At 52.3% G+C, this 26,889-nt stretch overlaps 5 protein-coding genes across 5 annotated transcripts; 4 read left to right on the top strand and 1 right to left on the bottom strand.

Moving 5' to 3' along the window:
- Positions 1 to 1,319: 1,319 nt before the first annotated feature.
- AYL99_11967 (hypothetical protein) lies at positions 1,320 to 2,250 on the top strand (the record flags this gene model as incomplete). The annotated part of the gene is made up of 3 exons (XM_018843471.1): positions 1,320 to 1,370; positions 1,421 to 1,591; positions 1,648 to 2,250. 3 exons carry the CDS (start codon positions 1,320 to 1,322, stop codon positions 2,248 to 2,250), a joined length of 825 nt encoding a protein of 274 aa, XP_018687211.1.
- A 1,383-nt stretch (positions 2,251 to 3,633) lies between these two features.
- On the top strand, positions 3,634 to 4,602 carry AYL99_11968 (hypothetical protein; the record flags this gene model as incomplete). The annotated part of the gene is made up of 1 exon (XM_018843472.1): positions 3,634 to 4,602. One exon carries the CDS (start codon positions 3,634 to 3,636, stop codon positions 4,600 to 4,602), a length of 969 nt encoding a protein of 322 aa, XP_018687212.1.
- A 2,160-nt stretch (positions 4,603 to 6,762) lies between these two features.
- Positions 6,763 to 8,062, bottom strand: AYL99_11969 (hypothetical protein; the record flags this gene model as incomplete). The annotated part of the gene is made up of 2 exons (XM_018843473.1): positions 6,763 to 7,762; positions 7,815 to 8,062. 2 exons carry the CDS (start codon positions 8,060 to 8,062, stop codon positions 6,763 to 6,765), a joined length of 1,248 nt encoding a protein of 415 aa, XP_018687213.1.
- A 6,161-nt stretch (positions 8,063 to 14,223) lies between these two features.
- Positions 14,224 to 15,166, top strand: AYL99_11970 (hypothetical protein; the record flags this gene model as incomplete). Its single annotated transcript, XM_018843474.1, has 2 exons — positions 14,224 to 14,438; positions 14,923 to 15,166. The coding sequence occupies 2 exons, from the start codon at positions 14,224 to 14,226 to the stop codon at positions 15,164 to 15,166; spliced, it is 459 nt and encodes a 152-aa protein (XP_018687214.1).
- Positions 15,167 to 24,634: 9,468 nt separating this feature from the next.
- Positions 24,635 to 25,089, top strand: AYL99_11971 (hypothetical protein; the record flags this gene model as incomplete). The annotated part of the gene is made up of 2 exons (XM_018843475.1): positions 24,635 to 24,946; positions 25,003 to 25,089. The coding sequence occupies 2 exons, from the start codon at positions 24,635 to 24,637 to the stop codon at positions 25,087 to 25,089; spliced, it is 399 nt and encodes a 132-aa protein (XP_018687215.1).
- Positions 25,090 to 26,889: the final 1,800 nt, after the last annotated feature.

The raw sequence follows: 26,889 nt of genomic DNA on the forward strand, positions 1-26,889 counted from the left end.
CTACCTAGGCTGGATATCTGAGATCATGGATGACGGCGCCGTAGTGCTCCCCAGTGATAGCATACGGTTACCGACAGCCCCTCTGCTCGCCAGCATTTGCAATATGGTGGTCTCTCGGTGAGCCTGCCGCTACACCCCACCTTGGAGAGTAATGTAAAATGACGCCGGGTTGGTGCCGTTGGCCTGGCGCGGTTGCCCGCACAAAGACTGACCCGGCAGTGTCGATGGCGTCAGAGAATCGTTATCGTAGGACCCGACCGCCAACGTGCAGTGCGCCCTGGAGACGGGAGGGGGACAAGACGCCAGTGTGCCAGAAGATCCGGAACAGCCGGAACCGGCTCACGGAGGATATCGTCCACCAACTGAATGGTCAGCCGCTCGAACCGGTCCTGAATATGGAGATCATGGTTCCTTGCGGGGACGAATTCCACCTGGTCGTCCACGATACCGTGAAGACATTTCACGGAGAAGTTCAGGAAATTGGACAGGAAATTGGAATTGGCTCCTGGGCAGAACTGGAAATCCGAGACATGGCAGGTGGGTGTCTTGGAACCATGGACGTCCACTGTCTCAGTAGGATAGCACAGGTTCGAAGAGGAAGCTTTAAGGCTATCACAAGTATTCCCTGTGTAAGAAACAAGTGTCAAGCTGAAGAACGAGGACAAATTGCAAGTCGATGCGGTGCGTTGGTGTGTGGTGTGGTGGAAACTAACTTTCCTCGCGACCCTATCCTGTCCAAGCCGTCGTACCCAAGTGGTGACCTTTCAGATTGTACAGACCCGCAGCCCATCAGCTATCAATCAATCAATCAATCAATCAGGGGTCAGTAGCAGCTGAAGTTGCTGGTAGGGGGTTGGGCTGGGATGGTCAGTTGGGAATGTGATGTGATGGAGAAGTAAGTCATCGAAGGGTGATGGACATGAAATAACTGGGTGCGAAGGTGGAGCGGAGCGTTGATGAGTGAGTCAATGGCGTAGTGTCTGTCGGCGGCGACATGATTGATTCTGTGTGTGAGATAGAAGCCCCTGAAATCATGACGACAAGTTGCGGCTGAGACTGAGACACAGTGACATCAAGTCCACATACACACCGTGTACTCACTCACTGCCCATCCATCTACCCCGGTGATTGATTCCTCTTCCTTTTCTTTCCTTTCTCTTCCCAAAACCTTCCCACAGAGTTCGATCTCTTGTCATTCCTCTCCTCCCTGTCCACACGTCCATCAGCCACATTGCCCTCCCACCCAGTACCACCGCACCAGGCAGGCAGACAAGAAGAGAGGGAATCACCGCGGACGGACGCTGTACCTGTCTGCCATCATGTCAAATCCAACCAACCGCACGATAACGCTATTTGACATGCCACACCAGGTAAGATGAGGACTGCTGCCGACGCTATGACTCCCACTAACCGCGAAGAGACTCCTGACGCCGACGCCGACGCCGTGCCTTCGACCAAGTGGAATGAGACTGCTGACGCTGCGCCTGCTATGAGATCAACCAGAGGCCGTGCGATCAGATCCAACCGATTCAAGCACTTCCGTGTCTCACACCAAGCAGGAAGAGGCCACGGGCGGCGTGCCTCGCACCAGGTGAGAAAAAGACTGGTGTGGACATCTTGGCCTCCCTCTCACTCACCACCAAGCAGGAAGAGATTGCTGATGCTGTGCTTCCAATGAAGCGGGAAGGGACTGCTCACGCTGTTTCTCCGATCAAGCAGGAAGGGACTGCCAACGCCATACCTCCTTCCCTCCCCTTGACCGATTTCCAACAAGAAGAGCCAGCTCCGCTCAACCCACAAGATATTATACAACGAGTGACTACTAACTCCTCCTCACCAGGTGTTGACGCTACAATGGATATCAGCTCAGCGCCCACGAGGGAGGAGCAGAGGCAGGGATGGATATCGGAGGCGATTGAGCGAATTGAGCGAATCCAACGCTTAGGCCGGATGTCGGAGGCGGTCGAGCAGGTTGAGCGAATTCAGCGCTTGCCAGTGGGTGACACACTCCTATACGGCGAGATACAAGAATTGGTGACGGTGATGCGCCGCCTCGAACGCGAGATCCTTCTGAGCATATCCTCTAGGTTGGGACGCCTCCAGGCCCAGCAGCAACAGCAGCAGTTGTACCGGAACGATGAGGGGTCATTCAACAACAACAGAAAGATGATGGAATGGTTACAGACCATGAATTTGATTGTGCTGCACATCCTTGAGAGCAGATGCAGTGAGTGGGTTCAGAGGGAGTAAAAGGAGGATATTTGATGGTATGAATGTGGATGATTGAGAATGAGCCCTATCCATACATCCATCCACCCATCTATATATTCATCCAGGAAGCAACCAAAAGGTCCGTTCTCGCTCAGTCCGCCATGGGGACGGGGATGAGGAGGGGACAGGACATCAATCACTCAATCAATGAACCACCCAATCAATTAATCAATCAATCAATCAAGCACAGCACAGCACAGCAGAGCATAGCATAGCATAACACAGGATAACGCAGTGTTTGTTGTCTTTCTTCTTTTTTTTCCTTCCAACCCAAACATCCTCCATCCAGTAGCTAACCAACAGGTCGGACTCCGACACAGTCCGCGATGAGGATGAAGAGGAGGATGAGAAAGAGAAAGGACATCCATCAATCAATCAGGGGGCAGCAGCTGAAATTGTTGGCGAAGGGGAGGGGGGCTGCGGCCGGGGCTGAGGAATGGGATATGATTGGATGGGCAGGTTCATCGAAGGGTGACACGATATGATTATGTCAGTCAGTGACCTCGTTGTCGGCGGCAGGCAATATGATTAATCGATTTGGGGGGTTAAGTGAGTAAGATGACAGTTCACGATATCATAATATTATGACACGATGGGCTGTAACTGAGACTGAGACTGAGACCGTGGCGTCGATAGTTCCAAGACACTGACTCACCGCGCCATGCCTCGCATTTCCAGTTCCGGTTGTGGCCTTTTCGAGTAGCCGTTCCCGTTTCCTGTCCAATTTCCTGACCTTTCCCGTGGACCTATCCGTAGCTGTCACGGCCCTTGTAGCCAGGACGACCATATCTGACCAGATCTGACCCCAGCTGGACAGGCATGGCTGGCAGCACTCTGATTGGGCAACGCGGTTCTGTGCAGTGTGTGCAGGACCATGTCGGCTATAATCATGGTGCCTCATGTAGATGTGTTGCGTGTTGTGTGTTGTGTGTGTGTATGTGCACGTCGGGCCATGTCTCGCTATCTACCGAGGTGCGTGGAGATCGCGACAGATCACGGGGTGCCAAGCGTCCCTGACTTCCCCCACCACACATGTAAATCGTGAACTGCCTCAGATGGACAATCAGATTCAGGTTATTGCCCTGTTCCTCAGCCGCAAGGAAGGCAGCGATGACAAGGTGCAAGCTGGCAGAGGTATCAAAGAAACATCTTTACCTTGCTTGATCTTCACTTTGATCATCAGTCACACTGCACTACTACCTCCTCGTCAACAAAGACATCGCAACCCCACTGCCTGGCCTCACGGCTTCGTCCTATCGTGTTATAAATACCTCTTCGTGTCTGTCTGCACAATTTGCTCTTCTCCCACACAACACACTCCATCACAACACATCACAACGACGCTACGCAACTCATAATAACATGGCGTTCTCCTCTCCTTTGTCGCCAGCCCTTGGGGACGAAGCCACCGGTCTTACACGCGAAGAATACAAGATCAAATCCTTGGACGGCACCGAAGTGTCTCTGTGGAGAATTGCTACTCGTAGCGCAGCTGCCACTGAGGATCCGAAGCCAGCCCTGATATACGTCTCTAGTGGTCCTGGCCCGCTATTTCCCGAAGCCATAAGCGTCGGCACCGTCAACCTCGACATTCTCAACCGCGCACTCATCGATAAGCTCGGACCAAAGCCATTGCACGACGCGGGGATCGTCCTCTTGTCAGTAACGCACCGTTCTGGGCAGGGGTCGCCATTCTCGAGCCCGGTTGCGGACGTGTATGCGGCCTACGAATATGCACTCACTCATGGCGACGACCTCCGCATCCAGCCTCACAACATTGCCATGGTTGGTCTGTACGCCAGCGGCCAGTTCGTGTGGTCGGCTACCCACATTGCTATAGACCTCGGCTTGCCTGCCCCTTGCGGTGTCATGGTCATCGACCCAGTCTTTGATCCGAAGGCGAACTGGGAGACGAAAGAGGGGTTTGAGCCACAGTCGTTTCCTCGCTTCGACGAACAGCGTGAGCAGATTGTCCGCCGCGGGCAGAAGGAAGGCTGGGATGTTGTCTTGCGTCGGGTCGACTTCACCTGGTTTCCCGCCATTGTTCGAAAGTACATAGGACTGTTGCAGCTGTCACGCGAGGATCTTAGTCGACTACCCCCCATGTTCCTGGACGTCGGATTTCATAGCCCCCCCAAGGCAGAGGTGCATAAGGCGCGCGAGATGTTGGCCAAAGCTAACGTCGAAGTGTTTGGATATGAGTATCTGCAGATGAAGTCCGAGCACGGTCTCTCGCCGATCTTCAACAGAACCAAGAACGGTCGGCGCGAGATGGTGGAGAAGATGCGGCAGGATCAGCGCCAGTTCTTCGAGAAGGTCTGGCAGAATTGATTTGCGGCGGGTAAGGAGGCGCATGGTCAGCAAGTGAGAGACCGGGTTTGTGACAGCGGAAGATGGGGAGAGAGAAGCGGTAGAGAGAAGCGTTGAAGTCAGGGCGGAAAGCCGATGGTGGACAGTAGACAACGAGAACATGTGAGAGTAGCATAAGGGGGTTGGTTCCTCAGACAGTATCAGATACTATTCAATTGAGGCAATCAGCCATAGAAACACCATTGTTGTATTAGTCAGTGCGACTGCTGGGTAGGCGTTGAGATGCCGCCAGATAAAGGATGTTACTGAAAGGTGTGCATCCCATCCAGCGAATCAGAGAGTGCCACTCCACTGCAAGAGTATCTTGGCGCCCCATTTCCACAAAAGCGGCAGCCCTTTGTTTTACCGCCCGGCATGTTCCTTTTCGCCGTCTTTAGCCTACGCACTGCCACTTCATCCGCCACAACTTTTGTGTGATCCACCAGCTCAATTCCGGTGCATTTAATTGTATTGTCTACGCCTTGTCAAGGGCCGTCTACCGAGATTCATCAAAGAAAATTATCCCGGGAAATGGTAGTGATGCAGGCAGATGAAGGGCGCTGGAAGCCGCAGGCCGTGCCAGTGTAGCATGTACGTACTGTGACACCGGCATCTTCCGCGATCAACAAAGCCGAGCCTTTGGGAGCTGAATAACCCGGGTGTGCGCCGAGCCAACCCAACAGTCCTTATGTCAGCAAATCAGATGCCTGCGGTGATCTTGTACATGCCATGGTACAGGACCAGGTCGACCACATATATCGCTCTATTCAGTCACTCGTGGCGTGTGTTGGTGCATATCTGACGACATCTGATCGTGGCTGTCGTAACACGGGAAGTGAAAGGAAAGAGGAATGACAAGCTTGGGGTGGGGTAAAGTCTGGCGTTCAAGTTACTGGACCGGTCCGCGGGGGAGGAAGTTCAGAAAATTTGGACAGGAACTGGAATGGCTCACCTCAGGGGGGAGGGAACTAGAACTGGAAATGACGACAGAAGGATGGCGGTGCGAGTGTGTTTCGAAATCATTGACGTCACTGTCTCAGCCACCAAGTCGTGATACAGAATACACTGTATACAGTGTCATGGCTCTATCCCACACCGCCACCAGGGCACGACGGCTTCAACAGAACACGGTTGCGAAGAATTGAGTTTACACTACCGAGGATACCTTGCACTCGCACCTTATACACCAACGCAACGCACCGCAACAACTTGCTATCCTGTCCTGTCCTCTTCTCTGTCTTTTTTTCTTCACCTCGGTGCCTTGTTCGTTACAGAGGGAATACACAGCCATGGGAACTTTGCTCTCTGAACCTGGGCCTGTGCTGCCCAGTCTGTCAGAGAGCTTTGGGGTGGGATCGTTAGACGAAGAGTCAGAGGGTTGAACACGTATCTTGATTCTTGTATAAAGCTGTCCTTGAGACATCGACTTCTCGCACTGTTGAGGGCTTCTCCAGCAGTGCGAGAATAGAGGTCCTATTTACCTCTTTCCTGTGTACGCCTCGTGGGGGCCGCCTTGGCATTTGGGGCCGTTGGCCCCATGGGGGCCATTTGCCCTTTTCGCCCCATGGGGGCCAAGCGCCTGATGGGGGCCATTTGCCCCATGGGGTGTTGTCGGCCGGGAAGCGCATTGTAACAGTCATTGTAACAGCCCTGCTTCCCGGGTGACACAGTCACACTACGACTGAGACAGTGTCGTCGATAGTTCCAAAACACTCACTGACCGGCCTGGACATCCCTCGTGTGTCCAGTTCCCCCCTGATGCATTCCACCTTCCTGTCCGACATCCTAACTTCCCAGGGACCGACTGTCACGGCCGTGTCCCCCCGCCCGCCAAATCGACCCATTCCAGTGTCCTGACCAACTGCTTGAGCTTCCCTGCAGACCTATGTCTAGAACGGCCACGTGTTGCTAGAGGGACCAGATCTGACCGTATCTGACCATATTCATGCAGATCTGGACAGGCACGGCTGACAGCGCTCTGAATAATCCACACGGTTCTGTCCACTGCTAAAATCACGCCAGACTATATCTCCTAAGGAGGATGGCTCAAACGCGTCTGCTGATATCACGACTGAGTAAACACGAGACGACGTGCCAGCGCCGTCCCAACATAAATTGAATATTCCCCTACATAAGAAACCGTCAAGCCTTCCTCGCCCGTTTGCGGGCTTCTGGCGAACTTATCTCCCCCACCCGTTTGCGGGCAACCGGCGAATTCTGCTCACACACCCGTCTGCGAGCATCCGCCATACTCCCCTGGTCCCAATATCGAGTCCAAAATTCCTTGATCTTTTCCGGTTTGACAGAGACCTCCGCGCCGCCAGAGATGACTCCTTGAGGGATCCTGAAAAAAGGCAGGTCCTTCGATGGTGCTGCTCGATATGCAACAGTCTCTTCGAATGCTTTGAAAGGTTCGCCATTGGTATCCCGCTCCCATACCTCATAGAACAATGTGGGCGCTCCTACCACCTTGGAGTTGCGGAGCCAAATTGCACCTGTAAACTCGTCTTTGTACAGTTCTCTGAGGGTTGGCGCTCTCACTGATGGGGCTGTGGCCGGCGACTGGATCGGGTGTCTGGATGTGGGAGGCGGGATTGATGGTAGAGGCGGACCGGTAGAGAGTAACGTTTCGTTGAATGGAAAAGTTGGGATCGTGGAGAGTGGTGTGTCGGGGAGGCGTGGGAGCAGGGGCACCATGAGTAGGAAATCCGTGGGCCTTCGACGCAGATTTGTGAGGAACGGGTCTTCCGGGAGCCTGGACCCTTCTTTCATCTTGATGAGTATGACTCGTTGGATATATGTTGTTCCTTTGAGATATTTAGGCACCAGGGTCCGAAGGTTGTTGAGCGACTGGGATACGCCCACTTCGAGAACAGTATCGATTCTGGAGGCGTCGGTACCCTCGTCCCATTGGATAGTAAGATCTGGTACCTTTTCCGAGAAAGTATAGTCGCCCACAAATTCGGGGATGGACCGAGTACACCTAACCTGCAGCATGGAATTTCTGGTGTATATCAAGTTGCGGTCAGTGCGGACAGCGAGATCACTGAAGAATCCAACGACGGCTTCGTGTCGATCACTGGGGGGAGGTATGACTGTCACAAGAGAGCGTGAGCTATCAAATGATGTTCGAAAGAATTTCCTATAATATTGATTAGCGCGCCGCCAAAAGAATCAACAGGGAAAACACGTACTTTTGTGCGCACAAGTCAAAGTTGGAGTCGTATTGAAGTTCAAACCACGAGTCTGTAGAAATGGTAAATTCGATGGGTTCGTCGTCCCGCGATAGACGAAGCCTGCCTAACGCGACGTCTTCCACGAATTTAAGAAGTTCCTCCAGCTGGTCAGAGTGAGTGGTAGTGTGACTATCCGAAACAGAAGACGAGCCCAGCGACTCCCCTGGAGGGCTGGGCTGCTCCGTGGTGTCTGAGGGTGAATCCATCCTTTGACGCTTGTTGAAATGTCTTGACCTTGTCGATGGGAGATAATGGAATGAAAAACAAGATTTGTTTGTTGCGACTTGCGATGAGACAGTCAGAGCGGAGATGTCTTGTGTCCTGAGAAGGCTGTATATAACAAAAGCGGAGCACGGACCACCTCGGGGTCTGATCTCTCAGGGCGGCTTTGTTGATCGAACAAGGATGGAAAGAACACTCTGTTTCGGTCACAGGCCTGCTTTGTTGATCGGAAAAGGATGTAAAGAAACTCTGCCGCCCTCACAAGGCTCCTTTGTCGATTGATCCACCAGGGCCGCACACCAAACCCTGTCTCGGTCACAGACCTGCTTTGTTTGTTGCACTGCAAAACGCAACAATCTTTCCTTTGGTCGCCAGCCTGTAAGCGAACACCACCAAGGCGGCTTTGTTGGCTGCACTGCGACGAACAGCAATCTCTGCCTTGGCAAAAACCACCAGATGTCACGACATGCAGAAAAGACGAGACACGGCCAGACAGACATGATCAGATGTGGTCAGATATGCAACAACACACGCCACGTAACTGAATGGAGCGATCTGTTTAGTCGACCTGGTCTTATACCACAGCAGGCACCTGGTTTGCTGACATAAGGACTGCTGTCTCGGCGCACACTCGGGTTAGTCAGCACCCAAAGACTCCGCTTTGTTGATCGCAGTCAGCGATCGGGGTCACAGCATTCCGACGGTGTCACGCGTGGCCTGCGTCTGCGCCTTTCCGTGATAATTTGAGGCTTCCGTGCACAAGTCTGGCTGTTTACTCCGCACGGGGCTGACTAGCCGGCTTGCTGCGGCTTTCAGCGCCCTTGATCTGCCTACACCACCACCAGTTCCCGGGATAATTTTATTGCGGCATCTCGACATATAGACCTTGACGGGACGTATATAGCACTGCAAAGTGAACTGGACGCAGGGTGGTTGTTCAAGGGTTGCGGCCGGTGTATTCGTGGATGGGCTGGATGGGCTGCATGGCCTTCAGGCGGCGCAGGCATCGGAACAGTGAAAAAAGGGCTGCTGCCTTGTGGAAGTTGGGCGCCAAGATACTCCCTGATTCGCCAGATGGGTGCCCACCTTTCAGCACTCTTGAGCTGCCTAGATCACCATTTTCCAGGATAACCTTTATTGATGCACCTCGGCAGATAGTCGGTGGCGAAGCGAAAACATTGCGGCAAAGTGCACTAGAATCAGGCTTGTAGATCAAAGAGTTATGGTCGAAGGAGTGTGCTGGTATGGGCTGTATGGGGTTGAAGCGACGACCGTGACCGAGCAGTGAAAAAAAAAAGGCTGGCGGCTTTGTGGAAGTCCGCAGTGACCACTCTCTGAGTCGCCGGGCAAGTGCACACCTATCAGCAGCACCCTTGATCTGCTTGCATCACACCCATTTCCTCGCACATCGGTAGATGGCCAGACATGGCTCGACGTGCACATACACATACACACACACAGATGCAATACAGCTGTACGAGGCGGTCTGATTGGCCGACATGGGTCTGTAAATTGTACGAAACACCGAGGCCCATCAGAGCGCCGCCAGCCACACCTGTCCATATATAGCCAAATGTGGTCAGATACGGTCAGATCTAGTCGTTCTGGCTATATGGGGCCGTGACAGACATGGGCCTGCAGGGAAGTTCAGGAACTTCGACAGAACACTGGAAACTGTCAATTTTGGGGGAGAGGGGGACACAGGGCCGTGACAGACGGTCGGTCCACGGCAGAAGTCTAGGAAATTAGACTGGACCGGATATTGAAATGTCCTCAACGGGGAGGGAACAGGAACAGGAATTGGAAATAGGAGACATGCATGACTGGGTCGGTGGGTGAGTGTCGTAGAACTATCGACGCCACTGTCTCAGTCTCGGTCGTAACTGTAATATCATGATATCATGAACTTTCGTCTCACTCAATCACACTCCCACTCGATAAATCATAGTGCCAGAGCCGACAACGGCGCCACTCACTGACGTAATCATATCATATCATAATATATCCTTGGACAACGACTTTCCCATCATACTACATCACATTCCCGACCGACCCTCCCTTCCCAGACCCAGACAATTTCAGCTGCTGCCGACCTGACGTGTCATGACGTGCCCCATTCTGCGCAATATCCATCCGGATACGAGGTCTGGACAATCCTGCGGACAGAGACGGCTGTGCTTTATTGATTCGTGTCCTTGTCCTCTTCATCGCGGATGGAGTCAGAACGGACTTGTTGCTCGAGGCTGGATGGAGGAGGTTTGGACGAAGAAGAAGAGGAAAGAAACGAATACCGTGTCGTGGTGTGTTGCCCAGTTCATCCCCTTCCTATTTCCCCCCCATGGGACGGCGAGTCAAAGTGCACGACACCCTTGCTGATTCTGTCGGCCGCCTCCGCCATAATCAAGGTCAAAGGTCAGGCGGAGGAGAAAGAGGAGGTCGTCGTGGTGGTATTGGTCGCGCGCATACGGCTTGGCTCGGCTCTTAGCAGTGATGGGATAAGATGAGAGGAATAACGTGGGGAAAAGCACCGACTGCGCCGAAGGTGCGATGGATGGATGTGGCTCATTTCACTCATATTCATATTTCATGCTATTACATTCCTCCTCGTGTCATAGGAGCTGAGCTTGAATCCAAGCGCCCACACCGGCACGGCGGTCGTTACTTCGTGCATAATGGCTTCCGGGCTGTGCGGAGCAAGCCCTTATTGTTGGACACCGGCCGAGAGGATGGGGAGGGGAGGCATGGTGGCCTCGGCAGTCTCTGACTGCTACTCTGTAGGAGGCACGGCGTCGGCTGTCTCTTCGTGCGTGATGGGAAGGCATAGCATCAGCAATCTCTTCCTGCTTGACTCGCGGGGAGATGAGGCGTCCGCAATCTATAGTCTGTTCTTCTTATCTGGTGTGAAGCCGCGGGGTCGGTTTGTTGGATGGATTTTGATCTGATCGCAAGCAATTATAGCGTCCATCCGCGCGGTCTCTATCTCTTCCTATCTGCCTGCCTGCCTGGTTGGTGGTGTGGTGGGTGGTTGGATGGCAGGGCATGATGAGGGATGGAAGGAATAGGAGAGAAGCTCGAAAATCTATTGTCGCCGTATGACCGGTGCCAAGAGGCCGTGACCACACACAGACCAGCCAAACAAGCAAAACACAGCACCATGAGATTGCAAGGGATATAAAACAGGCGCAGGTATGCCAGCAAGGGGGGTTACTATAGGAGGACTAGAATGGCCCCCAGGGGTTTAAGTAAACACTCGCACTCGCACTTGAGAGAGATTTCTTTTGCCTTTGCGATGGGTTGAACCCAGATGAAGGCTCGGTTCCGAAGAATCAACGCTGAGAAAACTTTCCAGCCAGAGCAGACTCTTGCTGTACGAGAGATAGGTTCAATTCCGAACTAACCTAAATACGCAAGGGAGCAAGACATAAAGAGATGAAGGAGAGGAATCCCGGAGCGCTTGAGGGTTACACTGTAACAACTTCTGAGTCTGCCATCGACTTGCCTCACCGCATCCAGCAGAACTCCTGCTGAGCCCTGGATGGGATCGCATCACACCAAGAACCATCGAGCTTTCTGAACGCGCGAGAGCTGAAACACCCATCCTAATTACCATGAGACACCGGCGTGGGATCATAATCAAATCAAATGACTCAGGACCAGTCAAGAGTTTATTCATCCCTCGTCGATTAGTTCATCCACTTTTCAATTAGCTTCGAAACTATGAACGCGTCTTTTAGATCTTAACCGTTACTTAACTCTGATCTCCCTTGACTGCGCTCGATCACTTCACCACTTCACCTTTCTGGTCTCCACCAAGGTCTACCTTCCGCAGGTTTCTCCTCGATCAATTCCTTCACCTTTCCATCGTCCCTCCGTCGAATCAAACAAACTCAATATGGGTTCGAACTCACAGGACTCGGAGATGAACGTAGGGAGTTCGAAGCACAATCGACAAACGTCCTGAGTGGCCCGGTAACAGCGATTGCTCTTACAAATCAATGATCTCTTTGCAGGAGAGCCTCCTGGAGCTGAACCTGAAACCCTTCCAGTCTTCCGCAACTCCCCTGTATCGCCCTCTCAGATAACAAACCCAGAACTCGACTTGGCGAAAGACACCCATGGGGGAAGGGATCTCAAGAGCCTCTTGGGAAGGAGTTTCAAGAGGAGCGAGAATATATCCCCATATCTGAGGATGAGCAAGAAGGCACAACGCAGGGGGTTCCGATGTCTACACCCATCCCACCGGCTACAAAAGTCCCCGAAGAGCTAAAAAAACTGATTGCGTCCTCAACAGCAAGTCCTCCTCCTATTCCAGGTTGCGCCGTGACCATGCAATTCTGTCAGGACTAAAACAACTACGCTTTGAATATGAAGCTCGCCCGTGCCATGGCTACCCTCTCTGAAGATCCTGGATCGAAACTACGGTGTTGTCCGATGGGTGCATCAACTGTGCCAGACTAAGGAGCGGTCACTTGACGAGGTGAAGCAACGGAGACTCGACTCGTGGAATGGTTTATATCCTCAGCGGACAAGGTCTTGCGCATGGAGAGTTCTCGCTTTGTCGTCTGCGGCCGCGGAAACGTCCAAGAAAGTCGCACAGTATTACTTCAGTCGTCCCTGGAGAGTCTATGTTTGCTCTACGGGATCGAAGGGGAAGAGTGATGGCCCAAAGCCATGGTGGCAGCCCTATCATTCAAGGATCTAGTCGCCCTGTTGGGACGACCAACCTATGTTCTCAACCATGCGAAGGATGCGCGTCCACTTCAGTTTGAGTCTAGCAGCTCGCATTTCTGGTGCATATGGTGATCATAAAGACCTGGAATAATATCTGGAACCCAGTCCGCCGCCGCCGTGGAGCAGGTGTCCGTCATGTCAGTGACGAAGTGTACAGAGAGCTCGACGATGTGGGAACTGTCTTGCCTCAATGACTAGGAGCAAGAGATGTTTCCCCCTCTATGTTCGATATTACATGGTGTCGAACTGGCGGTGAAAGGTGAAGTCTCAACGAAATCCACGTCGCTCACATACTCACGGAGGATGGGTGATTATCTATCACCAGCCAGGGGCTTTCAGTCAGAACCAACTTGAATCGAACTACCAAGTTGGAGCTTGCCTACTAGAACAATAGATCCTCGGATCAAGGTTGGATCATAGCCTGATGGGGAATTCAGCGTCATCAAGCTCATCACTCAGTCTGGTTCATATAATGCGCCAGATTTGTCTGATGTAGCTACCTATCGTCGCGGACTCCGGTCGTCCTCTTGGAATGAATCGCTCTCAAATAGGCCTTCAAGTTGTCATTCCTGCTGGACTTATCGTTGCAGAGCGGCACCTAGCATGCGATAGTCTGATGGCGGCTTTGTTTATGCACTGTAGAGTTCTGTCGCGTCAGGTGCCCTCAACGCTGAAAAACTGCTGGCTGTCCACGCCTTGTCTACGCAGGCGTGATCATGACACAAAAATGCGTTGCCTCTGGCGGTGGAGCCTGTATTCATTGTCGAAATTTTCTTCACACTTGTCTCTGTGAGCTGCTCGAAGTAATAGATCTCTCCAAATCGTCACGACGCCGACCCATCGAGAACAACTCGACATTAAGAACGGTCGGCACCGCTACGCCTTTTTGCCGGATTTGATTGCATCGAACGTCGCGTAGAGTGAGTTCAAATAGTTCCGCTGCTGTAGAAGACGTTTCCCATCGAGACAGAGATTCCCCTGCGGAGGAAATTAGTGAGTCGGCCATCTCGGCGCTCTGGAATTCAACTTGTTTCAAGTCAGATTTTTATATCACTTTCAGATCATCGCTTTACCGACGCTGGCGAAGCTGGCCGAGAGCAGATCGCACAATATTACACGATGCTCGTTCGCTTCGGCTCCGACGCGTTGAAAGCGTCGCTATGGCCGGCATGAGCATCTCCTGGATCTGCAGAAGAGATCGGTACTCAATCAACCTCCATGTCTGGGCCTAGGGAAAGTAACTCTCTCGCCTTCGAAGGTGATACAATTATCGTTGGCCACATTGCAGACGAACAAATGGGTATTCCCCAGATATCTGGTGGATCTGCCACTCTCTAGTTGGAGTGGCATCAGATCAGATGCTCACACGGGGCGCCGTTTCGGTAAATACCACGGACTCGGAACAAATAAAACTATGGCCGCCACAGTAGCGCGTTCTCACAAGCTAGAGTATGATCTGGAATGGTGGTGCAACCCCTCCGACAACGGACTGGACTACTTTGAACATGATGTCGTGGTCATACGAGATGAACAACTGGCATGGTCTTCTGAATTGCATCGCAGACGCGCGCGAGAAGATGCTGTTAGTCAAGGGGACAGTGAAGAGGAGAGGACAATGAGTCCTTCGACGTGAGGTGACACCACCGCCATCTTTCCTCTTCCGCCCAGCCGGGCCAGGACCTGTGCGACGTGCAACTGCGTACCTCGTTTCGACGTAGCTGCGGAGAGAAATCCCATCAGACCCCGGAAGGTTATAGGACACATGTGGTGCAACAGCTTGTTAGTATTAGAGCGGAGTGGACTGCGAAAGGACATATTGCAACTCGCTCTGGATTCACAAACACCCATAATATCGACTCGCAAATGCCACGGTCCCCTTCCTCACTTGCCTCGCCTCGCTCAGCCTCTGCTCCAGGCGCTTGACTTATATCCAGCGAACTTTTCCGTCGAGGAAGGGCAAGTCCTAAAAGGGCACGGGAGAGTCAGGTTGGGACCAGGCACGGATTCCCGCAGGGCATCTCATGCGCTCATGACGACTATGCATTCGGTATGTTGGACATGACTCGTGAATTGACGCGTTTCACCATCAAGTATATGGACATTAACGGGGCAGTTGCCGGTCGTTTCACGAGGAGCAGACTCGCCTCACCTTCGGAATCATGGAGAAGACGAACGAAACGGCGACCTTGACGCCAGTCCTGGACGAGAAGAAATTAGCGATGCAGACGGTCCGATGCCCAGGTAGCACCAAGATACCCACGAAGTATGGGCATACTGAGCCAGACAAATGGCTTCATCTCCTCTGTGGCAAACTTCCCAACTTTCTGGACATTCCAAATTCCAAGGTTTGCTGGTAAGCGCAACTAATTTATGCTCGCAAAAACGGGGTTCTCGCTTGCGCAACGGAGAGGTCCAAGGTCAAGGGTATTCCTGACGATGCACCAAATACAACTCTGAAGGCCACTGGAGAATGTCCAACAACAAGCCTATTATGCCAATAGAGTGAGACCATCTCATTCACGGTGCGACCTTGATGTAGAGAGGGTGGATACCATGTCTCGATGGGTTAAATTAGGAAAGCTAGACAGGAATCGATGGTGTATTTCGCTGATTTCTGAGATTGGCGACCGTGTCCGGGTTGTTTGCTCCATCAGCCGCCATGGTGCGCTTCCTATGCAGTACCAACATGCAGAAATCCACAGCATTGAGCGTGGATGGACAATATTTATACAGTGCTTCTCCCCTGAGTCAATGACACGATAACGACATGAAGACCGCGAGCACATCCCACGTCATTAACGTCCGATGGGAGCCGATATCATACTCTCCCCTCTTAGGATGAAACCACCTATTTCACAGGAACAGTTTATGGTCAGTCTGACATCCGTTTGACGCATAGCGAAGGACCTACCAGCGTTTACTGTGCGCACAGCTTCAGGTCCACTCCTTGGCCGCATTGATATGTGTTCTGTTGTGAAGCGCACGCCGATGATTGTCTTGATCTTGTGCTTGTCGACCAGAGCATCGCGCAGAAATGACAGGCAGCTGACCCCGACAAGAATGGCCGAGATGTTCCATCCCGTGTCGGGGTTGCAGACAGACGAGAATGCCCACGGCTACAATAGCCCCGCTGCCTTTCCAATTGTGTCAATGGCGACTCCCTGTCCAGGGTGGGGGGGTGCCAGTAGCAGTAGCAAATGCATTCGGCCAAGCAGTCGATCGCATAATCGAGGCACTTAGTGTGCCCACTCACCTGGGGTAGAAAGTGCAAACTGTCAAGCTCGGTTGCTCGTGGAAGCGCTTGAGTTATCCGTCAATGACGAGGGGAATCTCTCAGCAAAGGAAATGCGGCTGCCATATCGAGGCGTACCATCATGGGCGCCCCAACAGACAAGTATAAAATGCCGGATCGCCACCGTGGATGGGTTGGCCGTCTCAGACGAAGACCCCAGAAAGCAGGTTGTGTGGCAAGTCATCCTGCCGGTCAAAACTATGTTGGAAATCGGCAGGTGATGGTTGATCTTCTTGGGAGTGCTTACTACGGCGCATAGCGCAAGGATTGAATCAACTGAGCAATGAGAAATGCGATATGAATTATAGTACAAGGAGCTATCAAAGAGCTAGGCTGGCCTGCGGCAGGGAGATGGGCGCCTATTCTGGGATACTGCCAAGGGTAGACTGTGACAGTCAATACGTCTATCATCCATCAGTTTATCGACTCCCTTCCTTCGGTTGCCCTCGATCCTTGGTCTCGCAGAACTTTGCACCATCGATGAACCTGAGTGCATCATCAGGTCACCGCAGTCAACCAGGTCGCCAACCTGATCCATCTCCTCCTCGCTTGTCGGCGATTTCGAAAGGATCAAACACACCACACGCATCCCAAGCCAGCCGGCCAGTCTGTTTTCTACCTTGTCCACGGACCAGAGACGGCTTGAAGGCCGACCCTCGAAGCAGCAACATGACGGAACCTAAGCCTCTCGATGCCCTAGCTGGAAGGAAGCCCTCCTCCACCGACCCCAGGGGAAGGAAACCCACGATACAATCACTGTACTACAAACGGAGCAAGTCTGGACTTGGCAGAGAACAGGATTTGGGAAAGAAAAACCGCGTCTCAACCCGCCACATGGCAGTCAAATTGAAAGTTAGTCCCCACAAAGAATAACCGCGGAAGTTTCTCAAGGGCGCCTTCAGCGCTTCGAAGCGAAGGCTACGAAGACGTTGTCGATAGTGGTAGCCCAATTCATCAATTCTTTGCCTGTCGAGGCTGATCACATCGAGTGGAATTGTGGCTGTGATGCTCTCCGTCTTCTCCCAGGCCTGCTTCCTGTTCTTTGGCGGCCTGGGCGGTCTGGCTAGTGTACTCATCGGTAGCGAGAAGACCTTGGCCGTGTCCCAGCACTCGAGGCGACGAGATTCTTCCTATTTGAATGTGTCGGGTTGGAGGCCTAGAACGTGTAGCTGATGGTGACGAAGAGAGTACGATCTCGGACAAAAAGATCGGATGGTGTAAAATTGCCCTGTCTGGTCGCGTCAATTCGATATCTGATCGACATTTTCAAGCAGAACTTTTGACTGAGTTTGCTCTTTCTTTCCGGGTAGCACGGATGCACCTCTCAGTGTCTTGGTCTTATAGATGGAGAGATCCGGATCGACGCTGCACGACGTTGATGACTTCTGCCACGACATGGATCCTGTCGACTGACCGCATTCCGGCATCGAGCCTTCAATGTGTGCACGCATTCGGTGAGCCTCCAGTTGAGAGCCTCGGCGTCCGCTCCAACGACAGGTATCAGTAAGGAAGCGAGGGGACACTTTAGACGGGACTACCCGGTGCGCAGGCTTGAACGTCCTTCTTTTCCGATGGCTCTGGAAGTGATGATGCACCAACCACACACCGTACCGCACCACAGAACACAAGGAATATTGTTGAGTGTGGACTGGGATGCCATCGCACCTCTGAAATCCAGCTCACCAAAGAACCGAAGATTTGATTGTCTATGCGTCGTTTCAAGTCGAGACACAGTTGGGCGAGTCAGCGAGCACGCTCGATGTATGTTGGCATGACGAATACAACCTCCTAATTCAAACATCCCGATCGACATGACTGCCTGAGCGTTTATGTCCTGTCTCGGCTTTCGTTCACATGGCTTCAAACTCCGGCGACAACCACATCCCGCCATACTTGTCCCGCATGGAGTGAAACTCCCACCGACTGTGCCAGGCCAGATCAGTGTGCAGCCTCACGGAAGACGAGGCGGCGGTTGTGTTCATCGCCGATCGAAGACACATTCACTGTTTAACAGGAGCGAGAAGGGATATGTTGAAGAGCAGCACAGCGTCAGTGAAAATTCAATCCCCTTAATATTTGAAGTTGTGACTGGTTCGGAGTATGAACGCGACCTGACACAAGGGTGGAAGGAATCGGGAGACTTAATGACGCGACGACAGAGAGATAGTCTTCCTCTGCGGACCTGACACGCTCGGAAGCCATAAATTACTGTCGGCCAGAATGATTCTGACAGTCTGTCGTCTGGGGTTGTATTTGGTCGTTTTCGGGTGTCGTCAATACGAGCCTCTTGAGAAATTCGTCAAAAGGAGAGTCGAAAACATAGTAACACACGGCGGATAAAGATAGCTCTTTTAACCCTCAATCGTATTATACAATTGTTGATGAGCTGACAAGTTGTTCTCCCACACTGTACTTTCCGGGCCAGACGACAAGGGCTTTGTTTTGGTACATACACAAATTACATTATGGAGAGAGAACAAAAACAAGATCCAGCAGGGCAAAAATGCAAAAACTTTTTCCACCAACCCCTTTGATATGGGGGTGGTGGGAAGTGAAACCCGCTTGTGGCAGGTTTTTCCGTGAGATGTACTGTCTCCCAGACCGGTGCTGGTTTATCCTGATACATCTCGATTCGCCGGCAGTGAGGATCGAACCGCAGACATATTGCCTACTAGCCGGTGCTAGTTTGACCAGATATGTCTGGGGCTCGAACCTCAGATCGGAGGATCGAGGGAGGATCGCCTACTAGAACCATGATTTCCACCGCTTATTGACTCTTCGATAAGCCTCTTTCTCTCTTGTGGTTTGTTGACTCTTTTAGTCTCTTTCCAAGTAGGGGTCTTTGCGATTATTAGATGTGATTCTGGTACTGCAAAATATATGTTTTCATCTTCTGCCACGGTCGGATTCGGAAGGTTATCCGAATCGATGCTGACGTGCTCACACACAAACCCACAAACTATTCCCTTGTTGGGAGTTCTTCGCCTAGTAACTTCATCAATTCATGCCTATGAGGTTGGGATATCGTGATATTTTCCAAGATCCGGATGGTCTTCATCTGTAATATCCCTTACCCTTTGGGCAGGGATGCCGTGGTCCCCTTCTTTTCAGACAACAAGCCGCGATCTGGCCTCGCTTCCAATCCGTGCCACTCGAGCTCTCTCGTAGTCTGTGGATAGATTCTGAACTGCTATTGTGTGGCGGCAGATGTTCTGGATGCTCTAATCGTTCTCGGGTGGTCTTCAAGAGCTCCAGCAAACTTACCGTGGTCCTACGAACGTCCTGCAAAGTACGGAGGAAACAATTCAGATCGACGACCCCGTTTGGCAGAGAGAGTGGGTCAAAATAGGGGAAATACAGCCAGAACAGCAACATAGCATCAGGCAGAACCAGCGCGGGCCCGTGTGGTCGATGCTGTATAACCCCATGCCGGTGAGAGAGAGGAATGAAGCTTGCCGTTGGCCAGCCTCGTTGTCTGTCCAACGCGTGCGGTATAACTGCGCAGCCCATGACACAAAAACACGCTTGTGATCGATAGACCCACCAATCTCATTATCTTTAGAGGGCCGCCCGGCCGTATCCGCGGATGGTGTCCGCCTGTGGGCTTCTATATCTACGGCCGCGAGAGGAGTCGCAAGCACCACTGCTGAGTCCCATCACAGTTTTCCTCTAAAGAGGACATGGAGGACAAGGAGCCTTTCCTCGTGGCTGGCGCGACCATTGTCCTCACCGGCTTCCACTCTATCCTTGCCGATTTACACGCGGACCAAAAGCTCCAAGCTGAGGCTGCAGCAATTGATATCCCCCTGGACAAGAATCATCCCCTACTCTTACGTACTGAGAATGCTCTGCCTGCAAGCCTGCGGTTCAGGTGGGGTGCTGTTCCATTCGAAATCTCCGGTCCCAGGAAGGAACAAACAATGGGTCAGGCCAAATGTGTCTCTGGAGCCCTGGGCCGTGGTGTCAGTTTCGTTAATTGGTCACGGCACACATGCAGAGCCTCATCAAATGGGGTAAAACCCGTTTACGTGCTGGACATGGTTGAATTTGTCTCCCCTTTTCGGCGATCCGGGCGTCCGATTGATCGAGCTTGCCACAGGGCTTGCACTTCATAATGCATTACGCTGCTCAAACAACTCGGTATTCCGAATATGTTCGCCAACGGCTTAGCAAATTCCTACGTATCATTCCCCGGAGAGCCCCCCAATATCCATCACTGTCATCTCGTTCTCCCATTTTCAAATCAGATACGTGTTCTCCCACAACTCTTCACCGTGCTGGTACATCGATGAGTGTTCCAGTACGCTGCTGGCAGGCCATATATCTATCGCTTGCCCCGCTCACCGTTGAAGGACCTGCCTCGGCTGAGGCTTCGTCGGAAATGATGCTCCATTCTTTGTTTTCCCTACCACCGCTGCTATGAAGGCGCTGGTGGTGGAGCTGCAGGAACAGGCTCAGGAAGACCGGCAATTGCGTGGACCAGCCGGGGGCTGCTTCCAGAGAGAACGTCGAGCGAGTGATCAACATATACTTCAATGAATCGTGGGAATCTGCTGTCGCGTCGCAGAAGAGGATATCACTTATTTCGAGTCCTCCGTCGTTGCAATGTTTTTCCAACAACTGTGATCAAATTTTTGGAAGGTGGATAGCTTCGTGTTGAGCCTCCCTGCCAGACAGAGTGATCCAGGGTTTTTGCATTTTGAGACGCTGTCGAATACGCCAGAGATGGTACACGGCGATGGCGCACGATTCGAGCATGTTGACCAACGCCACTCACGCCGCCTTTCGTCGTAAACATCGGCGCCGCCTTGCGGCTCCAACGCCGCCGCACGGCGCCAGCATGATCTCGCGTGTACGTCTTCAACTTGTACGGGATCCTAAATTACTCGCACAGCCACGCGATCCGCTTTGACTCCTTTAGCACTTGATCCAATCGACATTCTGTTGATTACTTCAGCCGCTTCGAGTCCGCGAACGCTATAATGAGATCTAGTCCTGGTCGTGTCAATTGGTCAGATCCGACAGTATAATCGCATTCGAAGTGGAATGTGCGAGACCGTGGGATCAGCAGCAGGCTGTGGTCGTCAAAGCAGTCTTTGGCTATGAGGACAGCCACAAGAACCGGACTGGCCACCGTACGCTGTGGCGATGACGGCGGCGTGCGTGACAGCGTTCTTGAAGTTGTGGATATTCCCAACACCCACGACCGAGGTCTGTTGCTCCCAATTTCGAGCAGACAGTGAATAGAGCTTACTGACCTCCTAGATGAAATGCCAAATTCAGTGTACAGTACATCATTCAGTCGATTGCAGGGATTCGTTGCCCGCACAGATGAGCTGGAAGTACCTGCTTTGGCGACAAATCCTTGACTGTACTGCTCCTCACATCCTCTCCCTTCTCGGCTTAGGCCAAAGGGCAAGAGCCGTCGCCCGCTGGAGCTGGCCCGTGGAGGGGGTGGAATGTATGCCGACGGGCACGAGTCGGCGGGCCTTAAACACGTTGTGGCAGCGAATGCAGTGTTTTTCTCAAGGGTCGGAGGTAGCCGTGTCCTGTATGCCGATGATCCTAGAGGTAGCGGTGGGCGCCGAGTTCACCTAAGCTCTCGTGGTATCCGCCGGCGACACGTTTTTCGTCCAGGGTTGAGGCTCCAGAGCCGCCATTATCAGGATATTCTGCCGAGGATGCCTAAGTGGCTGGCCAGGAAATGCACACGGTCTCTGAGTTGTCGACTGGGTTTGTGTCTTGTCGAGCTTGGCCTCTACCCTTTTTTATGCCTCAGTACTTGTCGGACTTTCTGTCCTGAGGGACACTCCCGTTCTGCCATCGAGTCCATCCCGTCTCTTCAACTTCCTGTTTCCTTGGCATCGGGTCAATCGGCAGACGTCATCTGGTGGTCCAGAGCATGAGGCCGCGCATATCGCGAAGAGTATATGCCTGAACCAAACCCACCCTGACCATTCACAGCCGTATATTCTGTGGGCCGAGGCAAGGATCAGTTGACCTTCTGCAGAGACCTGCTCGAGATCGGAATGGGCTTCGCCCTTCACCTCGACAATACGGTTAACGAAGGGTTATAGTGGAAAGGGTCTAGTCTTGCCAATCGAACGTCATTGCCCGTGTCAGGGGTGGCGAATGCAGCCAACAGCTTCATCCTCCTAACCACTTGAATGCCACATCTGGAAGCTGTCTCGCCTGAAAGGATGAGAGCAGTTTTCCCTGCTTTCGTCTGATGAAGGAAGAGGCACTTTCACTAACGCATCGGAGAAACCGGGATGATTACGGACAACAACGCCATATCCAAGTTGTTTGAGACGTTGATATATCTGCCGCTCGCAATCATTCGGCCTACCTCATACTTGAACCTGACCCAAGAGTCATGGGAGATATATCTCGAGCCTCTCCAAGAATCGAGAGACGAATGAATCCCCAAAATGGTTTCGCAAGGCCAGCAAGGACCTTTGACGATATTCCAACGCAAAAAATACGGTCCTTCAAACTTGGCTCGTGTCGTCAAACACAATCCACTATGCCAGCAGCTTGGAATTGAGTGGGAGAAATTCTTCAGCCATCAAGCTGGCTTGATTGTCGTCGTTCTCAGCCGAAGGAATGCGACACCATCACACAGCATGAAGTGTCCCGAGCCACAAACTGCCGATTTCTTCATTATCGCAACGCCGATGCAACAGTTGACACCTGGGATGTGACGGTTTTGTGCTCACGGACGTGGGCCTCAAAACCCAGGCGAAATCCAGACAGTATCAGCTGCAGCGAGCGGAACATCGAAGCATCGCATCAAGATCCGCGATTAGTGAAGTCGATCTGAAGGAATCCTGTATATATTCGTGTTGGGAACAGTCGCCCAACGCTGTGTTCCTTACCCACCAGAGCCCTGGGTCATACAACCAGCGGACTCAATCAGGCAGTGCTGCTCCAAATGCAAACTCGTTTCGAAAGGACCGTGACACGCTTTGTCGTATTCCGTTTCAAGGATGTTCTCGTTCAGTTCTCCTCAAGGCGCATCACTAAAAGGCAACAGCTCACCGTAATCCCCACTATACTCACTCCTCATCAGCGGGACGTTGTTAGATAGGCCCTCAGGTCTAGGTCGGACAATCATTTTGACAATATCTCTTCCTCTCGTTGCAGATCAGTGGTAATCAAGATGCAAACACCATGTTTTGAATTCAACACCACGGCTTCAACGGCATGGAGTGGAGCACCATGATTAGATGTCACAAAGAGGACACAGAAAGCTTGACATGGTTGTGAAAGCGACACCTTGGACGAATGGCGTACCTCCTGGTCAAGAGGAAGCAAATTCCTTTTTTTCTTGAAAGGCCTGAGACGCCAGGTCCTAATTCCAGAAAGAAGACAGCAGCGCCACAATTTCGCAGTGGTCTCACAAGGAAGGGTCTACCGTGGGAGCGTGGTGATAGCTACCCTAAGGTAACCGGTTGCGAGAGCGTAAAATTCAAAGTTAAATCAACTGCCTAGATGCCCTATTGATTGCCGGCTCTAGGTGGTCTGGTGATAGACTTGGGTCCCCGCGGGGGGGATCTCTCTGACAGCATCGACGCCGGCTTTGGGGAGGGTGAGAAGCGCAAAAGGAAGACCACGACGCTCGGCGAGGATCCGGCAGCCAAAAAAGAGACAGGGAACGAACACGGACGGCAACGCCTCGAAGTCGGCACGGAAGAGAATGGGAACGAATAACGACGGCGCCGCCTCAACTTCAGCACAGAGGAGAAGCCCGAAACAACGGCCACGCAATCTCCGTAATATCTAGAGCTTTGGAAACCCCCTGGACGCTGCGCAGACTAATGCTTCACGAGATATGCCGACCTTCACGTCCCGAGTAATGCTGAAGGACAGTGCCATATGTCGGCGTGCACGACCGTCCTATCCATAAGTGCCCCATTGGACTCGAAACATGAGCCAGGTGCAATCGATTGAGGCTCAGCGAAGCCAGTTGCAGCGGTGATTCCTGTCGATACTATATCAACGCTAGTGTTTCAATTACCTCGGCTTGAACGCCATGGGTTGGCTTTTCGTCGCCAGCTTGAAAAGCAGTACTTGAACAGGTGGGAGGGAGATGGGCCTAAGGAAAGATTCATATCAACCTGCAGAGAATCTGTCTACAGAACCGCTGGAACGGATCGAACAAGTGGACAGACAGGAAGAGAAGTTGGAGGTGATTCAATCAATTTCTTTCACAAGAAGGCGATGAGAACCCTGCTTGATGCTTCCTTCCAGCAGCAGGGCGATGCTTAACAAGCGCGGAAAAGCGCAGATGACAGGGAAAATGGCACACAAAGCTCCCACCTGGACGACTAGGCGTCAGCAATGTCCATGTCGTCGGCGGCGGTGGCGTCATCCTTGTCTCAGTCTCCGTCTTCCTCTCCCTCTGCATGAGTCCTCCTCGGGATGCTCGGGTCGTCCCCAGCCTTGTATCCACCCAGCCCCGACCAGCGAGGCGGCATGATACCACATTGCGAGAAGTATGTTGTCGGCTTAGGCTAGAAGGGTACTTTGTATGAGCCAAGAGGACATTCACAGCCTCAGCATCGACAGCCATCAGACCGCGCACAGCTTCGACGAGTTGTCGACCGGTAAGCTCAGTTATGCCATTGCCAGCTCCAAAGCCACCGGAGGCCTTGGACACTTCCTTTTGATGGCCATGATAGCGCCGCAAGCTTTGTCCACGACGGCCCAGAAACAGGAACAAATGCATGGCGGCAGTGCTCTTCGAGCAGTGTTGACACTTTGTGGCGCCAGCAGGCGCGACGCATCCTTCCATCCTAACATTCACGAAATCTCCCTTTCCTCCATCAGAACTGTGTCCAAGGTCAGGAATCACGCGACAAGCATGCCACACGTCGGTGATAGAGTATACTGACAGAGGCCGACTACGACGCTGGCACCACGGAGAAGCCCGATTCTCAGGTACGAGCTCGCCACTCTGGGAGAGCAACAATCATGAAAAGGTGAGGAGAAGAAGGACCGCGATTGAGGCCGGGGACGTAGAAAGTAGATTTATATGCCGCAGCTACGTGTGGGACTGGCTGTCCAGGTCAGCCAAGTGTATGCCTTGATCCGTCACGAGGAAGAGCCAGTGAGTGATACAGCGGTGCCTTTATAGCCCGCACAGTTTTGCCATACTGATTACGTGGTGAGAAATCGAATCCATCAGTTTTCTTCCACAATCCATATTCCGCAACAAGGAATCCACCAATTGAGCACAAACCTATGTATGTATGGGCAGACAAATGCAGGCGAGCACAGCAATGATCGATGCATACGAGCATGACGTTACAATCAATGCTGGATGGGATGAAAAACAGGCATCATGCGCTATTCATGGTGAACACAACAACTGCACATTGTTGGCTTTCTGTTGTAATCAGGATGCCGATATGACGTCACAGACCTGATTCCTTGGCGCTAACCACGTGCCATTTGAAATCTGTTCTTGCACACCCGTTGCAAATACATAGTCCTTCGTACTGCAATTTCATCGATTCGTTGCCGCCTGCTGAGACTGATCACATCAATTTGATCTGTCACTGTGATAGCGGACAAGAGCTCCGCTTTAGGAAGATTTTGACGACGATACCAAACGACAATTTCTCCGCCAATCCACAACGACCACCTTTCCCTAAATTTACGATCGTGATTGCTGAGACGTGCTGTCTCGACGACTGCAATCATGGGTGGCGTTGCCGTTCGAGATGCCGATGTCAGTGCGCTCTGAAATGCTGGGATGAAAGTCCAATCAGCCCTGATGGGAAAGAGGAAGCAGACCTCACATTTGGACGTGGTACCTTTGAACATGAGTTTCATTAAGGAGAGCATGAACTGACAATGCGGATCATGCAGGAACACCGCTGGCTGAACAACGCTGCGCAAGGCTGCGTTGCCGACGAGAAACATTCACCGTCGTGTCAACATCATTCCGCCTCCTTGTTGAGATGTCAATATTATCTCTCATGTATTTCTCTACATGGTTGATACGTACGCCACCCTCAGGGCTGGCTGTGATGGAATAGCTCCCACAACATCGGTCTTGAGGCTTTTATAGGATGAGTGGAATACAAGGGCACTTCATCTGGTCCCTCCCCTTCCACTACTGCCTAGGAGTTGTCTTTCGGAAGCGAGATCGAGTCCATAGACACGACCTTGCAGGTATCAGGCGCCTGAAGTAGTCTTCGACGCTTTCGACGCTTGAGGGCCAACAACGAGTCGAATTCTATGCGCAATTTGCCTCGAGCATCCGGACACGGACGAGAAGCGAACTGAACCATGTGGGTTTGTGGCTCAGGAGCCTACACCATCTCGATCTCGTCGTATTCCGTCTGCTCATAGCCTGAATATTTGTTTTAAGGATGATCTTGATCGCAGTCTTGTCTCTGTCGACTTCGGCCTCTCGAACGATTCCGTCTTGCCCGCTCCCAGCGTCTTTCCAAGAAGGACGTTTCCGATAGACAACATGTCCATCTTAAACAAGAGACTCGTGATGGTGTGAGCGGAGAGGTTCGAGAGATTCGACCCTGGATCCAACCGACGCGGAATTTGTCGGTGAACTTCGGCTCCGGTTCGAAGCATTGAAGTTCGTCCTTGCCACGAGATATGTCAGAGAGCTTGGGGGTGGGATCGTTAGACGGAGAGCCAGAGGGTTGAACACGTATCTTGATTTGTATAAAGCTGTCCTTGAGACATCGACTTCTCGCACTGCTGGAGAGACCCTCAACAGTGCGAGAAGTCGATGTCTCAAGGATAGCTTTATACAAT

This window comes from Fonsecaea erecta, assembly GCF_001651985.1.
Source record: "Fonsecaea erecta strain CBS 125763 chromosome Unknown Scaff19, whole genome shotgun sequence".
NCBI classification, from domain to species: domain Eukaryota; kingdom Fungi; phylum Ascomycota; class Eurotiomycetes; order Chaetothyriales; family Herpotrichiellaceae; genus Fonsecaea; species Fonsecaea erecta.